The sequence below is a fragment of the Vombatus ursinus genome, unplaced genomic scaffold, assembly GCF_900497805.2.
Source record: "Vombatus ursinus unplaced genomic scaffold, bare-nosed wombat genome assembly UNPS02000749.1, whole genome shotgun sequence".
NCBI lineage: Eukaryota > Metazoa > Chordata > Mammalia > Diprotodontia > Vombatidae > Vombatus > Vombatus ursinus.
In genome coordinates, this window is record NW_020940527.1 from 4,785,769 (window position 1) to 4,805,597 (window position 19,829).

Below are 19,829 nucleotides of genomic sequence, written 5' to 3' on the forward strand. Positions count from 1 at the left end.
GGAGAAGAGCTGCACGTACCTAATAGCGCCTTCATAGTCAGCTGTTCACATATCTAACCAAAAAGAGTTCAGGGTTTACAGAATTTCTATAAGATTGACGTAACATTTAACTGCTAGAGTATGAGATAATATGCAGTTTTTCCTGATAATTGCTATTGGAACAGTGCTTCCTGTAAAAGCAGCTTCAGCAGTACAATATCATGTGTTATTGAAATACTAGGTGTACCCACCATGTAAGTGATGTATGTTTGTTAGGAGGGTACCAACAATGTTGCCAACTGTTGTACTTATTAGGTAATTGCATTTTACTGATTACTATCATTCAATATTTAATGAAATACTGTTAAGGAAGTGTTTTTTAATCCACCACTCCCTATTGCAAGCTATGAAACCCTAAGTCATACTTGTTCCCATACATTTGCATCAAATAGAGAGTCTGAAGGGACCTCAGAAGTCACCCGGTCTAATCTGTATATAAACAAGAATCCCTTTTATAATATTCCAAAAAATGGTTCTCTTCTCTACTTGAGTCAGTCAGTTAAGCATTTATTAAATGCTGTGTGCCAGGCACTGTGCTGGGGTTACAGAGACAAAAAACAAACAAACAGTCACTCAGAGAGCTAGCTTTCTGTTGGGGAGATAATATGTACATATGTACATAAACATATACTGAATAACTATATGCAAAATAAATATAGACATTGGGATTAGGCTTGTGATTTCTTGGTATAGAGAGAATTCCTAGATGAGGAAACTCCCACTACCACTGATACCTTCTCTACAACTTAAGAGTCTAGAAAGTTGCTTAGAACCCTGAGAGGTTCAGTGACTTACCTGGGATGATTCAACCCGTAGGAGCTGATGAGGTCACTGAGAGAGTGTAGAGAGAAAAGAAGATGGCCCAGAACAGAGACCTTAAGTACATCCATGATGAGGGAGCATGATATGGATTGTGATTAAGCAGAGACTGTGAAATGGTCAGACAGGAGGAGAACCAAGAGAGAGGAGGAGAGCATGATCAGCTGTCTACTGCAGCAGAGAGGTCAGGAAAGATGAGGATGGAGAAAGACTGTTGGATTTGGAAATTAAGAGATCATTGGTAACTTGTAATGAGTTCAGAAACCAGATTGCAAAGGGTTTTTAGGAGATGTGAGCAAATAGAGACAATAAAGTGTTGCTGCCTCGGCTTCCTTGCAAGTCACTTATCAGCCCCTAACCAAAACAACTCTCTTCAAAGTTAGAAATGATCTCTTAACTGCTAAATCCAACGCCTCATCTTCCTTGACTTCTCTCCCCATTGGAATGTAAGCTTCTTGAGGGCAAGGACTCTTTGTCTTCCTTTGTATCGCCAGTCCTTAATGCTGTGTCTGGCACTTAGTAAACACTTAATAAATACTTGTTAACTTGCTGATTGACCAATTCCTCTTTCTGTAAGCTTTCTCCTCCCTTGATAACTCTTTCTCTGGTCCTCTTTTCTGACTCTTCTGCTTCTTTTCAGTCTCCTTTGCTGGATCATCATCATCTTGCTCAGTGCTGCTCTGTGTTAGCCACTCTTCTGTTTTCTTTCTGCACTCTCTCCCTTGATGATCCCATCGGTTCCCATTGGTTCAGTCATCATCTTTCTGGAGATGACTTCCAAATCTTTATATCCAATCCTGATCTCTCTCCTAACCTCTAGGCTTGCCAGCTGCTTGTTGTGCATGTTTTGCTTGATGTCCCGCAGGCATCTAAAACTTAACATGTCCAAAACAGAACACATTCTATTTTACCCTCACCCTGTCCTTCCTCCAGACTTCTCTACTTCTTTTAGGAGCATTCCCATTTTCCCAGTCATTTCTGGTGGGCAGTTTCTTAACTCCTTCTTGGCCTTTGGCACCCCCTCCTCCAACATCCAAATAGTAGCAGGTCTTTTTACTCACTAGAAAAGTTTTATTTTTCTATAGTCCTCTTTTTTTCAGAGTGTGGCTCTAGTTTGTTCATCTGAATTTGATCAGTAATTAATAGATTTCTGCCAAAGCCCCTATTCAGACAAAAGCTATCATCAGCTCTTTCTTGTAATTTTTATAAGAATTTATTATCTCTTCTACCAACTTCCTGCCATCAAAAAAAAAAAAAAGAAAGAAAGAAAAAAAGAAAATCCTCATAATAAATATAGTCCAGCTAAACAAAGTCCCACATTGGCAATGTCCAAAAAATATATGCCTCATTTTAAAGTTTTTCTAAAGTTTTTTTTTCTATAATGTTATCATTGTGTAAATTATTCTCCTGGTTGTGTTCAACTCACTCTATATCAATTTATAGAGGCTTTTCCCGGTTTCCTCTGATATTGACCACTTCATAATTTCTTATAATTCAATAATATCTGCTTACATTCACATATCATTATTTATCCATTCCCCAATAGGAGGGCAACCCCTTAGTTTCCATTTTTTGCTGCCATGAAAAGAGCTGTAATTATTGCTGTACAAATGGAGACTTTGCCTCTTTCTTTGTTCTCTCTGGTATGGATCTAGTAGAATTGCTAGGTCAAAGGGTATTGGGCAGTTTACTGACTTTTGGGGCATAGTTTCTAGTTCTTTTCAGAAGGGCTGGATCAGCTTAGAGCTCTAGCAACAGTGCGTTAATTTTCTTGTTTTCCTACAACCCCTCAAATATTTGTCATTTTTCTTTTTTGTCTGTCCTCTTTGCCAGTTACCATTAACAATCTGGAAGGTATTAAGCAGAAATCTGTCTACGGGTGATATCACGTCTCTTTCACCTCTTTTTATCTTTTCCCTCTGATTCTGACTTCATAGACCTCTTGCTTTATATTATCTTGATATAATCAGTAATCAAGTCTTATTAATTCTACCTCTAATTTCTTTCACACCCTTTTCACCTTATCTCCTTTCCCTTCTAATTGTCATGTTTGTTCAACTCTCTTTCTTTTTCTCCTTCTCCCTCCCCTACTTTTCTCTCTCCCTTTTTCTTCCATCCATTTATTCTACACATCTTTGCCAGAGTAATAAAGAATTATGATCACATTACCTCGTATTCAGAGCTGTTCAGTGGCTCCCATTAACTGTAAAATAAAGTACAAATACTTCAACTTTAAGATTTTCCCAGTTTGGCTTCAACCAGATTCACCGTTTATGTATCTCAGACAAGGCTTTACTGTTGTGCTCCCTCTGTGTGATTTGAAGTTTCACTTTATTCTATGTACCTTGACTTACCATAAAATAAATACTTTTACTGTTATAAAACAAATGCTAGGAAGAAAAAAGTTTTGTGGCATTAAAAGTAAAAAGAATCTGAGGAAGGATCACACACACATCGCCTTGTGTTGGACCCAAGCAGCGTCCTGCCTTTAGCCCGGGCTCTAGTTGGAACTTGTAATTCCAGTTTATTTCTGACTACTTTCTTTCACTTCAAACTTGTTTTTCCCCAAACATGCCCTTTACTTCTCCACCTTCTTACTTGTTTTTGCTCATGTTGTTCTCTGGGCCTAAAATGCCACTACTATTAAAACTCTAAGACTCGGCTCAAAGTACCATTCAGCTAGCAAATTTTATTATTATTTTAGATTGTAAAATGCTTTATTTTTAGCCTCGATATTTCACTAAACAGTTTCGAGTTGATTCTGTCATGGGTTGTTCTGCCTGTTTGATAACAAATATTACTGAATGTTTACATTTATAGAGTGTATTATTATTGAATGATGCCATACAGTAACCACATTTCCTGGTGACTGGCCTATTTCAGACTTCTAATTTTTGTTTATCTCTTAACACAATTACAGTATAATCTTGAACTATAGTACTTCCATTCTTCAGTTGTTAAGAGAACCTTGTAACAGGATTAAAGCATGCTTGTTTTGGCTTTCTTTTGACTTGAAATAATAGCCAGTTTTCACATTTCTTAGGTCTTTAGTGCCTGTAATTATCTTTTTCTTCTTTCAGTGAAATCATAGGTACAAACTAAATAAACAGATCCTCTAAATACTTGAAATTGTTTGTGGTGAAATTCACATTTTAAAAATTCTCTTGTAGGTTTCTTTTGTAAAAAACAAGGGAGTGTCTTTATTTAGAATTCATTATCATGGCTCCCATAAGCACTGGCACTTAACTGTGTGCAGAAAGAATGTGCTTTACGTCTGTGTTTTATGTGAATCTGTGGCCTTTTCTGTTACTGACATAATAAAAGATACTGTCCCCACATTCCTGTGGCCAAGTTTTCCTTAAATATTCCTTCATGTTTGACAGCTGCTTCTCTGCATTTTTTGACCTGGAACAAGCTCTCAGGCTTTAAATAGTTCACCTTTGAGCTTTCTTTCCACATTGAGCCCAGTTGGATGCCATCGCTTCTCACAGACTTCCCCAAATAAAACAATTTGTGAAATCTTAAACATGATCTTCCCTCTGGTGAACTCTGATCTTAACAACGTGGAGAACATTTCTAAGCAGCTTGTGGATGAAGAAGTAATTCCTGGCTCATGTCTTTTACCCGTCACAAAGAAACTTTGGTGGTGATTTTTAAATCTAATAATTGGGTTTTCAGAGCAAAAAGACCCAGAGATGTTTGATTCCCATGAAATGTAAAAGGACCTGAAGGAAGCCTTCTAAGTTTATTGATTGATAGTGCAAGAAAAGAAAAACTGCAGAAAACTGGAAAGGAAATTGAGGAAAGCCTCCAGAACATTGGGTAGATTTTCAGTGGAGGCTCTATGGGGAAACATAGACAAGAATCCACACCCAGTGATGTTTTGTAGGAAGAAATGTCCATGTCCATGAGAACACAGATCTATTGAAATGTGTTAATGTATTTAAAATGTCTGTAGACTACAGTAGTTAAAAATCTTATTGCATGAATCATGTGGAACAGTGGTGTCAAACTCAAATAGAAACAGAACCACTAAACTGTATGTCAAAGTCTCTCCTGGCAGCATATTGACTTATAAAACTGCATATTAATGTTAATTCATATTCCAGTGTATTTTTGTATTATTCAGTATTTCCAAGTTAAATTTTAATCCAGCCCAGGCTGCACTGTGTTTGACACCTCTGATGTACATGATTTGAGATATCTAAATCCATCCCTCTGCTTTCAACAATACTGACCTTGAAGATCATTGTTTACTTTTTCCCTAAATATTTTCAAAGATCGATGATAGTATTTAGAGCTGGAAGGGGCCATTAGAAATCTGATTCATCCCCTTTGTTCTATAAATGAAGAAAATAAAACCCAGAGAGATCATGGGACTTGCCCAAGGTCACCCAGTTTGGTAAGAGCCAGATCCCAGATACAGTCCCTGCCCCTTTCTTCTCAGGATGCTCTGCTGCCTCACCTAGCTGACTCATTTGGCATTATATTCGGGAGTCTTGAAGTTCTTAGGTTGTTTGTACACATGCAAAGTTAAGTGAAAAATAGTGAGGCCGCTATCCAGATCCCAGCATATTTGCAAAAAGATCCAAGTGAAATGGTCAAGTAACTCTCCAAATATAAAAACTACAAAGAGCCATATGCTCAAGGCAAAACTATTATTTATATTATCTTCTTCCTTTTTTGGGTGTAGAACTTCCTAATAATGGCTTATGTCTGATAGAACTTGAAAAAGCACTCTGTGTGTGCATGCACATATGTGTGTAAAAATACACGTATGTATGTACACACATAATATGCATGTATATGTGTATATATGCGTGTGTGAATAAGCACATGTGTATGGGTGTGTGCATATGTGTGAATGAATATACATGTGTGTGCACACATATAATATTCGTGTGTGTGAACATACATATTTGTGTATACATGTGTTATGTGTGTGTGAATAAATATACACATGTGTGTAGGTATGTATATATGTATATGTTCCATTTTCGTCTTCGTGACTCTTTGAAGTAGATAGTGTGGTTGGCCAGAGTTCCATTTTGTAAATGAGCAAACTGAGACACTGAGAAGCTCAATGACTGGTTTATAGTCATTCAGTTTCTAAATGGCAGAGCTAGAGTTTGAATATAGGTTTTCTAATTAAATCCAATGCTTTATCTACTGATTTCACAGATGAGTGTATATTATGGACTGGTGTTTCTTTTTGTTCCATCTCTTTTAGTTTATCAAGATCAAATGTCTGTCCGAATGAAGCAGTTTCTAGGTTTTTTGTCTTTTCATCGTGGCCATTGAGTTATATTGGTGAGACTTAGGAAATAATGAGTTTACATGTCAATACCCATTCTTTTATCATTTTCTATTATCAGCACCAACAATTTGTTTATATCTTGTTAGAAGTGCCTCACTTGCCATTTGTTCTGATTTTTTTTTCTTATGGTTGGTTTTGATTTTGGTAATTTCTTTAATAAGTGAGTGGTTTATTTGTACATAGACAATTGTTTGTTAATAATCTCAGCTGGACACCCAGTCATTTCCTCTGTGTTACAATAAGATTAACTTGTCTTTTTTGTGATATTATTTATTCCTTATTTACCCTGTCCAGTGTGTTCCAGATCTCCCCTTTCCCCATTCCCCATCTTTCTTTAAGTGAGTATTTAAAATATATGGGAAGGAGGTTTCTGTATAAATTACAAGCCTTTTGCCACTCTCCTTTCTTACTCCTGAACCATACTTTCACCAAATATATTTTTCAACATTTTCTCTTTGCATTGAAGTAATTGAGTATCCAAAAACATGTTGGTTTAATTATGGAGGGTATGATCAAGTTCTTTCTAGAATTCCTCTACTTCTACACCTTGGAAACAGATGTTTGTGCACAAGCTACAATTATCTCCATGCTGGCCTTTTTGCAAACACCCTGAGCACTGTACTATGTGATGTGCCTCGTGTTCCCTATTGTCATTGGAAGCTTAATAAAATCATCTCTGCCAGCTCCTCTGTTTGGCCCTCCTTCAGCTTAACTGCAGCTTCCTTTTATGTTCTGGTTTCATTAATAGTGAGAATGTCAAAATTGATAGAATTCATTTCTTCCGGTGGTATGTACTCTGGTTAATTACTAGCCCAGGATTTCTCATTGAGAGTTCCCACATTAAAGCAAGCAAATGTTCATTCGTAGTCTAAAAATGGTGTGATTCTTAGCACCTTCTGCCTCCTTTTCCACCACTGAAGGGGGTCACAGAAGACTGAGAATTATTTTGTATTTTTTTTTGTTTGTTTGTTTCATAGCATCACATGGCCAAATAATTTACCACTGAGTGGTCAGTTTACTAGGGAATGCCTCCCTTCTTATCTACACTGTCCCCTGCCCTTCATATGCTTTACTTGACTTAAATAGGCTCCTAAACCAGATCTGTCCTAAGAACTGTCTATTCCTTCTTATCCCAATTTAAAATAAAAACTGACTGCACATTACCTTGTCCCAATTTAAAATAATTTAGAAAGCATTTGTGGGTTTGTTGTTCTTTTTTGTGGGTTTTGATTTTTTGTTTGTTTTTGATTAGGGCTCTGTCACCGTGTATATGTCTTTGGCAGGGAGGAATGAATTGTGTCCTTATGTGGTTTTGGATGCTTTCAGTATGACTCACTGGCTTTTGATTCTGTTACTAAGTGTCCACATACAGGTCTTTACACTATCACTGCTTAACATTAATAGAATGAGAAGCCCTCTTTGCAGGGTACTGTACAGTTTGAAAAGATCAAGAAGATATTTGCTGATGAAGCCAACGGTATCTTTTAAGTTTGAGAGTGAGTGAGCTGGAACATTTTGTTTTGTTTTACATACTACTACCTTCTAGCCTGTTGAATCTTGGGTTGTACACTTGCTGTGTGGTAAACTCGCTCAAAGCCTATCAAGTGTCCACACCCCATGTTCCCAATTACACGAGGGCCTCATTTCTATAAATTATAACGGTGTTAGTGACTCTAATTCTCCAGCCACCATTTCTGTGAATCATAACTGTGGGGGTGGCTCTAGCTCAGATTTCCAGATGACTAATAGGCCAGGATCTTTGACCTTTCTCAGAATGGCATCTTCTGGAGTCAGGTATCTTGGCTGGTACTATGATACTAACAGAACAATTTATTTCTGTTAAAATGAGAAGATAAATACTAAATGGGAAGGATACAGTGTCCTAGGACAAGAGGTACTTTATATATTGTTTTGTTCACAGAAGTCCTATGAGCTAGATCAGTGGTCTCAAACTCAAAGAGAGGGCCACAAGACTGTTCATAAGGATCTCTGTCAACAGCATATTGACTTAGAAAACCACAGATTAACATTCTGTTGTATGTTTATTTTCATCTTGACTTTTGTCCTGCCATTGTGAAGAGAGAGTGAGGCTGACAACTTTTCCTAGCTCTGCCTCACTTAAATCATTCATTCGCAAGTCAAGACATTATCCATGATGTCACTGGTCCTCTCTGAAAACAAAGGAGGAACAACAACGATTTTGTTAAATGTTTTCCAATTGCAATTTAACCTGGTTGGGCCACATTTAAGCTTTTCCAAGCTGCTTTGCCCCTGGGCCTTGAGTTTGACTCCTCTGAGCTAGATAATAGAAGTACTATTATCCCAGTTTTACAGCTGAAGAAAACAAGATTCTGCGAAGTTAAGAGTCATATCCAGGGTCCTACACTTACTATCAGACTTAAAACTTAGGTGGACCGCAGCACCAATGCTTTTTCTTATTTTATGCTGCTTCTCGCTGAGAGAATATAATTTTATATTCAGACTCCAACTTTAGACTTTTAAGATATTTATGTGTATTATTTATTTTCTTTAAATTTAAGATAGACGTAATTGGTCTCCCTGCCTTATCTTTCCCCTTTATAAACCATTTTCCATTCATCTGCAAAAGTTATTCCCTAAAGCACAGATCTGACCATGCTGCTACCCTGTGAACTTCACTGGATCTCACTTGTCTCTAGTATCAAATGTAAACTTTGTCACTTTAAACCCTTTACAACCTAGCCCCAGGCTACGTTTCTGGCCTTATCAGTGATTCCCATTCATGTACTTTACATTCCAGCCAGACTGGCCTTGTTGCTGTTCCCCATGCTGGACATGTTCTCTTCCGGTGGCTACGTGACTTGCACTGGTCATCGGCCATGCTGGTAAAGTTCTGTTTCCATCTCGGCCTCTTAGAATCCCTTGGTGTTCTTTTGTTTTGTTTTTTTCCTCACCAGACTCAGCTTCTGTGCCACCATTTCCGTGAACCTTTCTTGTTCCCCCATGCTGCTGGTGGGTTTCTCCTCCGAATTACATTGTATTTTTTTGCATTTTTTTTTTTTGTTACTTAAATATGTGCATGTCTCCCTTGAAAGACTAAAGCTTATGGATGACAGAGACAATTTCATTTTTGTCTCTGTAAGCCCAGTGCTTGGCACATAGGAGGTGTTTAATAAATGCTCCTTGATTAATTGAAGATTACATATGAAATAGGGATTGAGAGGCAATTTGATACAGTGTAAAGCATGCTGGATTTGGAGTCACAGGACCTGGGTTCAAATCCTGCCTCTTTTGTTTACTGCCCATGATAACCTTGGGCAAAACTTTTTTTTTTTTTTACTTTAATGTACTCTATCTCCATTGGCACCAGGCACAGCTCTTCACTTGTAGGCGTATTGGTTCTCATGTGCATTTGACTCACTAGCCTTTACAATGGAGCTGGATCCTCTTCTGCATGTAGAGAAAATTGACTTCTATATGAATCACGGGCATCACTGTTGTGCTGACTTTATAGACTGAGTCTCAGCTTCCTCTGCCCTGCTCTGCCAAGGTTGGAGATTCCACTTCCTTCGCTGGATGCCATAAGCCATAGTCACCATAGTCATGGGTAAAACTTCTGAGCCTCACTTTGCTTATTTGTAAAATGAATGTATTGAATTAGATGATCTCTAAGATCTCTTCCAACTCAACTCTATGATCCTAGGAGCATTCTGAGTGGGAGTAGGGTAATATATAGATAGCCACTCATGATTTGTGAGATTCATGGAAAGACTCCTTACCAGTTGTGAAGGTCTGAAAATCCATCAGAACTCTGTTCCCAGTACTTCATGCCCTCTGTAAGGGGCAACACATTAAGCCTCATCAGTCATATGTACTTTAGTATGAATTAATTCATCATATCCTTTCCAAAACTCGGGCCCATGTTTTGATAGAAAAGAAGATGGAAAAGGCAGCCAGGTGGCGCAGTGACCTCAGTTCAAATTCAGCCTCAGACAGTTGACACTAGCTGTGTGACCCTGGCAAGTCACTTAACCCTGATTGCCTTGCAAAAAAAGAAGAAGAAGAAGAAAGAAAGAAAAAAAGAAAGAAAAAAGAGAATGGACACATTTGTTTCCAGAGCAGGGAAGAGAAGGCTACAACAGAAGTAAAGAGGGCCACTGAAAGAACAGGTAGTGGGGCCCTGAAGACTGATTTTATCCACTTCACAGTTTGGCCAGGAATAGTCCTACTAGTGTCGGTCACTGGGGCTACTCATGGTGCTGCGTAAGCAATCCAAGTTGTTGCAGCAAGGAGCATCATTTCTTGCTCACACTAGCCTGGTCCCTTCTTTTCCTCTTCCCTCCCTTCCCCCTCACACTGTAATTCTGCTTTCCCCCCAACAAAGTCTTGCTTTTAATTAAAGCACTATCTAAATGAGCAGCTATGGTTGTTGGGATGACATGAAGGGATAAGCAGGCACTCTTAAAAGAGTCTGTGTAAAAAAGAGGTCCCAAAACACGCATGCCTTTTGTGCTTGGGGGGCGCTTGACTCTGCGGAGTGAGGTTTGCCTAGTGTTCTTCTCAGGAGCACTTTTGTCTCTTACAGATATTTTTATGACGTTATCTGTAATCTGAAATCTAATTGGATAGAAAATAACCTGTCACTTATGAGCTTCTTTTCCCTAATTCTTTACCTTAAATCCCTCCTTGTTCTGTCCTGTTTTGTTCCAGTCTTGAAGGAAGAGGTTGCCTTTCTTGCCAAGACCCTGCCCCCCATTTGTGCTTTGGATTGGTGCTGGAACTCCCCCAGTGTCACACGGTTCCCACCTAGCCTGACAACTGGGCCAATCCTTTCCTTCTTCTGCTCTCCACCTTCTGTTCTCCAGCTACATCGGCATGTTTTCTGCTCCATACTATGTTCCTCCAAACACTTTGGTCTCTCAGGTTTTTTTTTTCCCCCTAGCCTCCTCAGCTCCCATGAACCTCTGTCTCCAGTTTATGTCAACCATAGGCAAGTGGTCACACATTACATTCCCTTCTTTTCCTAGATGACTCCCCTAGAGACACGCTGAATTTGTACTAGGTGCCGGAATTCCCAATTATACTGTTGCTCTTGATCTTATGCCCTTCCATTTTGGGGGACTTACTCTTTTCATCACTCTTTCTATATTTTCAAACTCTCTTTATCCATTGACTCCTTCCCCATATCATACAAACATGTGCACATGTCTTCTTTCCCTTAAAAATAAATCTTCCTTTGACTCTATCACCCTCACAAACTGTTGCCATTTCTCTTTTATAGCCAAATTCATTAAAAACAAAACAAACAAACAAAAAATCCCCATTGAAAGTATTCTCTTCTGGGGATAGAAAGGCAAGAACAGTCCTGGAGCTCAAGAACCATTATCAAAGCTTCCAGTGTAGTTCATGGGCCTGGACAAAAAGGCAACTGGGACTTAGCATGATTCAGAATGCTAGAGTGGAGACTCGTAGGCTGACAGAGCTGGAAGAAACCTCGGAAGGCACCAGTTTCTGTCTGTGCGTGAATAAGAATCCTCAGTATGTAGTAACCTATGGTGGTTTATCAGTATTTCATTGGCTAAATACAGTGGCCTTTTCTTAGTCATCCTCCTTTTTAATCTCTGGCTTTTCACACTGTTGACCTCTCTTCCCTGCTCCCTTTCCAGTTACCCCTTTCTCTTTTGGTTTTTGTGACCAAGCCTTCTTCTGGTTCTCCTATCTGTCTGACTGCCCGTTCCTAGTGTCTTTTGTGTCATCATCCTTGTCCCGTCCCTAACTTTGGCTGCCCCCACTCCTGTCCCTCCAAGACTTTGCTCTCTTCTCTTTCCCTTGATGCTTTCACCAGCCCCCTTGGACTCAATTATCTTTGTGCAGATGACTTCCAAATCTATCTATTCACCCCAGTCTCTTTCCTGAGCTCTAGTTCCACACAAACTGCCTGCTTGATCTCACCGCATGGATGTCTCCTAGGCCTCTCAAACTCCATGTGTCCCAACAGAATTCATTATCTTTCCCTCTAAACCTAGCCTGCTAGGTTAGTTTCTTGACAGAATTAGTCACTAGTTGTGTTGGGGTACCCACCATCCTTCCAGTTTCCCAGGTTCATAGCCTCAGTCAACCTTGTGGCTGTTAATTCAAGTCCACACCTCTTCCATCTTTCTCTCTTCCTTCCCCTAGCCCACACCGTCCATCAGACCTTTATCGTCTCTCCAGTGGACTGCTAAAGTAGCCTCCTGATGGATCTCTGCTGTGCCAGCATCTCCCTTCTCTAGTCTCCCTCTTTCTTATAGCATGCATACTGATATTCCTAAAACATGGGTCTGACTACGTCATTCCCCTACTCAGACATCTTATGTGGCTCCCTATGTAGAAAAGGCGCTCTCTTAGGTTAGAGCCGCATTATTAAGGACTTTGCTGCCCATTTTCACAGTTCATCCATTTGTTCTGTGTTTCCACAGTGTTCTGTCTTTCAACCCAACTAGTCTACTTGTTCTTGTCTCTGCGTGTTGTTCTGTGTTATCTTTTGTCCTCTGTGCAGGCCAAGACTCATCTCCTTTATCACCTCCATGAGACCTCTTCTGATTGGCCCAGCTCTTAACACTTTCCCCACCCCCTGAAATTACTTGCAATTACTTTGTTTCTTTGAAATACATTTTTATTGGTGTCTTTTTTTTTTAAACATTAAATGTGTTTCCCAGTTGGTGCCTTTGTCTTATCCTTCTTAGGTAGCACAGTGGATACAGTGCTGGACCGGAAGTCAGGAAGACCTGAGTTCAAATCCAACTCCAGATATTTATTAGATGTGTGACCCTAAGCAAGTCACCTAACATCTGCCTGCCTCAGTTTCCTCAGATAAAGATAACAATAATAGCAGGGTTGTGAGGATCAAATGAAATAATATTTGTGTTATCACATAAATTCAACTCTACTCAAAGGGTAGTCCTGTTAAGTGAAAAATAAGTCTCTTTAAAAAAGGGTATTCCAGTGAGTTCCCTACTAAATACTACAATTTGAAGAATATCAGTTTCAGATTCTTTTAAAAAATAGTTCTATTTTCTCTGATATTATTTGCTATTCGTAGTTCAGCCACTTGAGTCTTTTGTTTTGCCCTTAGGAGGCATTCAGGAAATGTTTGTGGAATTAATAACATGTTCAGTCAAAGAATATTGAAAAATTGATTTTCAGTTAATATGCTTTGAATTCCTTGATAGAATTAACTTGGTATTGATCCCCTACCATTTGTGGATCTTGCCTAACTTGTCTCGCTATTCATGAAAATAGTCATTACATTAATAAAACAGACTTAGAGGGCTTTTCTGAAATGTCCATTTAGCCAGATTAGTAGAAAATGTATGATTCTAACCTCTTACTTTTCCCTTAATAGCCACACTTAATTTTTTTATTTTCCTCCTACATATAAGTATTAAATGTCACTATGTTTTGGTCACCTCCTTCAAATTTCCTTATTTAAAAAATTTTGATCATATCCAGGACATGATATGTCTTTACCAGGTTGTATGTGGGGGGAGGGTGGTATAAAAACAATATTAAAAATTCAGCCTGTTATCTTCATTTTCTGTAGCTGAGTAATGGTCATTGAACCAGGGCTTAGCACAGCAGTGTGCCATAATAGATAGCACATGAGTAAATATTTGTTGAATGAATAAATGAGCAAAGGCTTGACTGTTGGACATCTTTTTTTTTTTAAGTGTACAGTAAAAGAATGGAAGATCATTTGCATTTGCACATGTTCTTCCTTTTGGCATCAGTCAGAGAACATTATTAAGTGCCATTCTATTCTCCACAGGGTTGAAAATGCTTGTACCAAGCTTGTCCAGGCAGCCCAGATGCTTCAGGCAGATCCTTACTCTGTGCCAGCTCGCGATTATCTGATTGACGGATCAAGGGGTATACTTTCTGGAACATCTGACTTGCTCCTCACCTTTGATGAGGCCGAGGTAGGTATCTTAATTCTTGAGAACATTGCATACGTTCTTCCTCCACAGCAGAAAGGGAGAATTATGAGCCTTCACATTAGGGATTCAGTATCCTGATTAGAAATACTTAGGTCCTCTTCCCAGCTCCCTTACTTAGCTATTTGGGGGGCAAATCCCTTTTCTTTTTGACCTCTGATTTTCCAACAAAGCCGGGATTATATTTGCCACCCACTTTCTAAGGTGTTGTGAAAATGAGCCAATTATACTCACCCACTCCAAGCTTGATCTTAAAAGTTGTTGGCTTCATTGTTAGGAAATTTAAGTTTATTTAACATGGTGATGAAATGTTAATATCTACATATCAGTATCATCACCTGCTTAACTTAATATTTCTTTGCATAGTTTAACACACTGAAATTTCTTTGAAGGGCTTTCAGTTGAGATGGGTTAGACTTGTTCTGATTGGTCCTAGAGGAATAGTAGTGATGGAAAGGTGTTTCAGAGAGGCATGTTTAGGTTTGCTGTAGGGAGAGACTTCCTTATGATTCCAGCTATCCAAACATGCAGTGAACTGCTTTGGGAGGTAATACATTCCCTGCCCTAGAATTTTCAAGTGAAAACTCGATGGCCTCTTGTTTGGGATTTTGCAGATTTGTGGCCAGGTCCATGTTGAATTAGGTGGGTTTCTGAACATTCTGTGATTCTCTTTTTAGGTCCGCAAAATCATCCGTGTGTGCAAAGGCATTTTGGAATATCTAACCGTGGCAGAAGTGGTAGAGACAATGGAGGATTTGGTCACTTACACTAAGAATTTGGGACCAGGTTTGACCCTCATAATTTTCTCCATATTATCTCTCTTTGATCAAGAAGATAGAACCCTTTCCTTTCTTCTCAAGCTATTTGTGAAGAATTCCAAAATGTAAAAGCAGAAAATAAAGGTTGTATGCAGTTGAAATTCATTTGTATTCTGCTGGGTTTCCATATCTTCCTTTTTGATGATGGGACTGTTTAAGATGGTTCACTGTGTCTGAAAGCTGAATATATTTTTAAAAAAGCCTGTTCCTGTTTGGTGAAGTTACATTAAATCAGACGTGGCAAATGTAGCCTGAGAATATAGGAAATAGTTTTCCGTTGCTGTAATACTGAAGGCCACCCTGAATTTTGACCTCTCCACTCTACATTACACAGCATTCCTTCATTGTTTGCCAGCTGGCTCGTGGCCCTTTATGACTCTTAGCTTACTAATGAATCCTCCTACCACCAATGGATTTTTGGTAGCCCAAGATTGAATAAACTAATGAGACTTAAAGAGAATTGTAATGCTGTGGCTGTCTAGGTTTGTAAAAAATTCCTTATGCAAATAAAAATTAAATTTTAGAATAATAATCAAGCCAAAGAAGAGGAAATTACTTTAAAATTACAGCTTAAAAACTTGTAATATAAATACAGTTTTACTTTATGACAGCGATTATAGCCTAGAGGAGAGACCTGGCCTGCTGAGGTCAGTTGTATGACACAGACCATTCACATCACAAACCACAAATCTTGAAAAGTGGACATGACCATGTTGTTGATGTGATGGTGTCTACGAACATTGTGTTTTCAGTATAACGCTACCCTTGGGATTCATGTCATGTTGTAATGAGATCCTTTTGAGACCTAAGTAACTAAACTTCCCTTTCAGCAGATAGATATACCCTAGACTGAATGTGCTCGTTAACAGTGTTACATTGACGTTAAAGTGTTGTAATTATGGAAATTTGTGTCTATGATAGATTATCTAATTTGAATCATCCTGGGAGAGCATGGGCAGAGATGACTTTCCCTAAGGTTCTAAGTGATTTAGAGAATTAAGTCATTCTTTTGACTTATGCCACCAAAATGTAAAGTATTAGAATATAGATGAAAAGATACTAGGTGTCTCCTGGTATCATCATTATTTAATTCTTAACGCTTTTATGTAAACTTCCAAAGTATTCTTTGATATTAGATTGTTGTGAGATTCTTAAAGGATTATTTGTGTTCTTTGGTATATAGAAATTTTGTTATACTGAGTCAGTGGGTTGTCAGTGTTTATAGAATTTATGTATTATATATTATGTATATATTTACGTAATTAATAATTAATTATGCACACATATATACACATACATCTGTATCTGTAGAGAGATTGTTTGATTCTCATTGTTATTGTATTACTTTAATGAAAGTTGACCTGAACCAAGAATGTAAATCTAGGGCCCATCCTACTACTTATAACTCATAACATGGTTTGTTTTTTCTGAGCTAGGAATGACAAAAATGGCCAAAATGATTGATGAAAGACAACAGGAATTAACTCACCAGGAACACAGAGTGATGTTAGTGAACTCAATGAACACTGTGAAAGAGTTACTGCCAGTCCTCATTTCAGGTATTTACTTTCTGTAGCTTCATTAGAGTGAACTTTAAGTGTATCATCTGAGCCTTTAAGTTAATTTTTATTTTTTGTGACAGATTTTATTTCTCTTTTATATTTCCTTAACTGTCTTCTTCTCTGTCCATTTGTTGTCCATTTGTGCAAAAGCAAGAAATGATTGATTTGGTAACTAGACATTGTGTCCAGCCAAGTGGCTATAGATGCAGTATGATATGGAGTATGTATGGAGATTTAGTTGGCTACTAGTTTTCTCCTGTAACTCTTCTCCAACTGTTAGCTGAAATTCTCTCACCCTTTGGTCCAGGGATATTTTCCTAGCCTTCATAAAAACTCTGCCCCTGGCTGCTGGTATCTTGCAGAATAACTGGTAAACATGAGCTACCCTGGTTTCAGTTTGCATTTTAGTTAGTATCTTTCCTTATTGACTTTTTCATGGAGACACACATTTTTTATTAGAGATATAGATTGAAAACTGTAGAGCAGTGTATGCTAATATACCTTCCTGGAATTCTCTTTTCTTCTTTTTTCTAATTAAAAAAAAATTCTGAACTTATCAGTAAATAAAAGGAAATATCCATATACACAATAGAACTGAAAAATAACATTGTATATGAATCTCTCTCTTTTTTTGAGGCAACTGGGATTAAGTAACTTGCCCAGAGTCACATAGCTAGTAAATGTCTGAGGCCAGTTTTGAACTTAGGTCCTCCTGACTCCAGGCCCGGTGCTCTGTCCACTGTGTCACCTAGCTGTCCCAGTGAATCTCTCTTATAAAATCAAATGCTGCTTGCTTTTTCCTTTAAATGTATAGGAAATTCAGCAGGTAACTTTCAAAGCTATCCTACTTGTCTGTGTTTCCTTTTGGCCTTCTTTCTGTTCTCTTTGTACATTAAAAAAATGTTTCTGTAGCACATGCTCTGGACTTCAATGTCCAGACTCCCATTTGCACTGGCAGGTTGAGCATCCAGAGCTTGAGTGACTTTTTCTTATCTCTTCGTAGTCTAGGAGCATCAGAAGGGTTGAAAGGTGGTTACTACTGTAAGTCCTTTTCTTCCTTTCATGGGGTGCTCATGGAGCTCCCATTAGGTATGGGAGAGCTGGACTCTTTGTAGAACCATGGAGCTGCTTTTCCTCGGCACTACTAGTTTATCTGCAGTTTCTGATGCAGATGTTACTGGTCGTCACTGCCAGGATGCTGATGAAAAAGTCCAGATCCTTGGGTCCCTCAAGTTCATGGGTTCTCCCTCTGCTCAAAGTGGGGTGGGATGAGAAAATGAGGGATTGAAATGAGGGGAGATATATCCTCTCTTTTGTCCCTTTCCCTTCAATCAATCCCTTCTCCTAGACTTGACTGGAGGGCTTCCACTCCCAGCTTAATGCCAGATGTTCAAATCCCCTGGGTTCCAAATTGCCTTGCTATTTATTTTAAAAATAAAAAACTCATGGGGCATGACCAGCCTCCTCAAACAATCTGAATTGTACCGGCCACTCCAACCTTGTGCCGGCCGCGCCGAACACTCTCCTCCTATAAGGAGCAGGCTGCCAAAGTCATACTTACCTACCAGCCTTCGGTGCCTACCCAGATACACACACAGAGACGACCCATCAGGAGGCTGCCAACACCCAAGCTTTATTCAGAGGCCATCGCAGCAAGGCATCACAGCAAGCCAAGCAGGAAGGCCAGAGCAACAGAGCAGGAGCAAAGAGAGCGCACCCCTGACCATGACCGTTCCTCAGTACCTACTTAGCCCCTCCTCCTCAGCCCGCCTACTACTCAATGATTGTAGGGTCAGATACCGGAAGGGGCTGTCTGAGTTTAGCGCACCAAGGGAGAGGGAGTGACGCAGGAGGCCAGGACCGGATACAGGAAGGAGGCGTCTGGGATTAGTGCATAGACAAAGTACGTGACCTAGGAAGTCAGGCCCAGATACCGGGAGGAGGCGTCTGGGGTCTGTGCTACACAAAGGGAAGGTACGTGACCCGGGAAGGTACGTGACCCAGGAAGTTAGGAAGGACACAGGAAGGAGGCGTCTGGGGCTGACGTTGCATATAGGGAGGGGACCAAGCAAAGGGAACTCGTCCTCTGCCGTCCCACTCCCACGTGGCACAGCCCTTTGCCTCATGAGCACATGCTCCGGCTACTTCCTTGTATGCTGTACCTTCCCCAGCTTATCTCACGTAGCACTGCCCACTGCCTCAGGGCTTTTCTGTACCCAGCCCATCCCAGTTCACCACAACTCCGCCTACCACAGCCCCTGCCTCGGATACTTCCAAATACCCAGAACTTACCCCAGTCTTGCCACAACGCCCATCTGGCAGTAGCCAACATCAAACAGTCCCTCACACTGAACACTCCTGTGTGGCATAATTTCACTTCATCCAGTAGCTTTCGAGGACTTCTGAATTGATCTGGGACTTTTCACAGTATTTAAAATGTCTTTGATTGATTGATTGATTCAACAGAGGTATTCTCACTTGGCTAAGGAAAGGAGGCACAGGATCTTGTCATTTGCTCTATGTGGGGTGGGGGTGACTTGAATGACACTTCAGTGACCCTCTTTTCTCTGAAAAGTATTTTAAGTAATTTTAAGTTAACCTGTATCTATTGAAAACGTTTGTTGCTAGGCTAGATTCAAAACAGACTGAATGTAGAACTTGTCAGCTAGGATCACACCTCCTTGTTGATCTAGACCCTAGGAATTCAAAAATCAGTGACTGCTTCATTGCACAAAATGTAGTTTAGTGGTATGAAGGGCTTTGGAATTGTGATCAAATTTGGGGAGGAGAGGAGGGACTTGAGAAGGAAAAGGAGGATTCAGGGAGAGGAGGAAAGGAACTTGAGCAGATGACTTAAAGAAGAAACTGAAGGACTCAGAGACAGGGCTTGAGTCGAAGAAGAAAAGACACTCAAAGAGGGAGAAATGGAGGAAGAGGACTCAGAGGAAAGCTGTTGTGAAAAATGGGCTAAGTGTTGTTAGGAGAAAGGTCTCCAAGAACCAGAGCAGGGGAACATGGTGGGTGAGGGCCAAAGGAGGCAGAAACAGAAGTGATGCCGTCATTGGAGCAAACTCTGGATCACCTGAACTGAAGGAAGAAATCGATGGCGAGTTCAGGAATCCCAGCACAAGCCTGATGCCAAGGTGTGAGTTAGAAGCGATGGTGAGCTCCATTATCTGGGCTTCTGCTGTGGCTTTCTCTCTGCCAGAAACAGGGCGGTTAATAATATCTTGACTTCCTTTAATGATCATTTCATCCTTCAAGAGGTGTAGTAACTGAAAAAGGAAATTTTGGAGATTTTTCTCATCAACTGGTTGCTGGG

At 39.6% G+C, this 19,829-nt stretch overlaps 1 protein-coding gene across 2 annotated transcripts in view; it reads left to right on the plus strand.

Annotated features, from left to right (window-relative positions):
• VCL (vinculin) overlaps nt 1–19,829 on the plus strand; it is a 111,830-nt gene that overhangs the window by 43,473 nt on the left and 48,528 nt on the right. For both annotated transcript variants that reach the window (XM_027858738.1, XM_027858728.1), the window contains exons 3-5: nt 13,962–14,112; nt 14,805–14,913; nt 16,382–16,504. In XM_027858738.1, the coding sequence (XP_027714539.1) occupies nt 13,962–14,112; nt 14,805–14,913; nt 16,382–16,504 (383 nt within the window). The remainder of the gene's footprint in view (nt 1–13,961; nt 14,113–14,804; nt 14,914–16,381; nt 16,505–19,829) is intronic.